This window comes from Lactuca serriola, chromosome 7 (assembly GCF_051521515.1).
Source record: "Lactuca serriola cultivar US96UC23 chromosome 7, Lser_US96UC23_V15, whole genome shotgun sequence".
Taxonomy (NCBI): Eukaryota; Viridiplantae; Streptophyta; class Magnoliopsida; order Asterales; family Asteraceae; genus Lactuca; species Lactuca serriola.
This window is the reverse complement of record NC_136414.1, coordinates 51,442,356-51,443,769: the sequence shown is the minus strand read 5'-3', so window position 1 is coordinate 51,443,769 and position 1,414 is coordinate 51,442,356. Positions and strand designations below refer to the sequence as shown.

General features: G+C 40.2%; 1 protein-coding gene across 1 annotated transcript; it reads right to left on the bottom strand.

The window, feature by feature from the left end:
- Window positions 1-706: 706 nt before the first annotated feature.
- Window positions 707-1,414, bottom strand: LOC145063962 (uncharacterized). The gene has a single exon (XM_079011510.1). The coding sequence runs from the start codon at window positions 1,412-1,414 to the stop codon at window positions 707-709; it is 708 nt and encodes a 235-aa protein (XP_078867636.1).

Sequence of the window (1,414 nt, the reverse complement as noted above, 5' to 3'; positions counted from 1 at the left end):
TAATCTTTTGTGGTTTATACTTTGTCTTATAAGCATGTATCTTCTTCTTGTAAGCCCGTCTTAATTCTTCTCTCTTTTTCCTTGTAGCATCATCCTCAGTTGCATGAATTTCCCTTTTCCTCATCTTCCTCTTCTTTATTCCATTCTCTTGCACCCTCTTTTGCATTACTCCTTCTTTAAATTTCATTATTTCATAGTTGGTGAAGACTTGGGCTTGAGGCTTGGTAATGAATGGGTGATCAACATCATCTCTCCTAACCCTTTCATTTTCCTCTTCTCCAAAGCTTTCCTCCTCTTCAAGTGGATTGTCTTCATCATCTTGCATTAATGTATCAAGGCATGCTACTTGAACGTGTTGAAAATCACCATCCAATCCTCCTTCCGCTGCTTGATCTTCTAAAGAATTAGGGAAAATCTTCATGTCCAGAACATGCAGGGAACTGGTAACAAGCATATCAAAATCGTCCATGTTATTGAGATTTTCGAATGGACTCGTCGAGTCCATGAAAGCGACTCGGCGAGTCGGAGCGTATTCCTCACATCCCACTGCGTTTTTTGATTCGACTCCTTTCAGCAGCTTCTCTATCTCCTCCAAGTCTTTGTCAACATCATCATTCCCTCTAGAGGATAGCAAAAACTTACTTGGATCTTCTTCTTGCAAGAGTGCAAGTTCTTTTTGTAATATCTCATCATCCAAATTAATGAATTAGACTTCTTCTTTTATTCCTTCTTCTTGCTTAATCTCTGTTAGAGCTTTAAAAACTGCTGACTCATCTCCTACCCTCAATGTGAGTGTGGACTCGCATACATCTATCAATGCGCATGCGGTATTCAAAAATGATATCCCCAAAATAATTGGAATTTCGGGGTCTTCTTCCATATCAAGTACCACAAAGTCCACGGGGAATATGAATTTATCAACCTTAATGAGGAGATCTTCACAAACACCTCTTGGACGAATAGTCGTCTTATCCGCCAAATGGATCTTCATATTCACAGGCCTTGGCTCCGGTAAATTTAGCTTCTTGAAGAGAGAAAAAGGCATTAAGTTAATACTTGCACCCGAATCGGTCAACGCTTGAGTGGCAAGTACATTTCCAAATTGACAAGGAATTATGATGCTTCCCGGATCACCCTTCTTTTTTGGTAGCTCACTCAATACTATCTCCGAAACTTCAGCAAAATCTTTTCTAGCAGCAAATAGGCCCTGTAGCAAGTTAAAATACTTAGGTGTTTGAAGCATTGTTTCTACAAATGGAACTTTGACTTGAAGGGCTCTAACATGCTCCATGAAAGCTCTATATGCTCTAACCTTTTCCTCAGGTGTGGCTCTGATTAGGAATGGCAAAGGAGGGTTGAAAGGCCTTAAGAAAACAACAGATTTGTCATCAGGGCATGGACTCGTCGAGTCCAT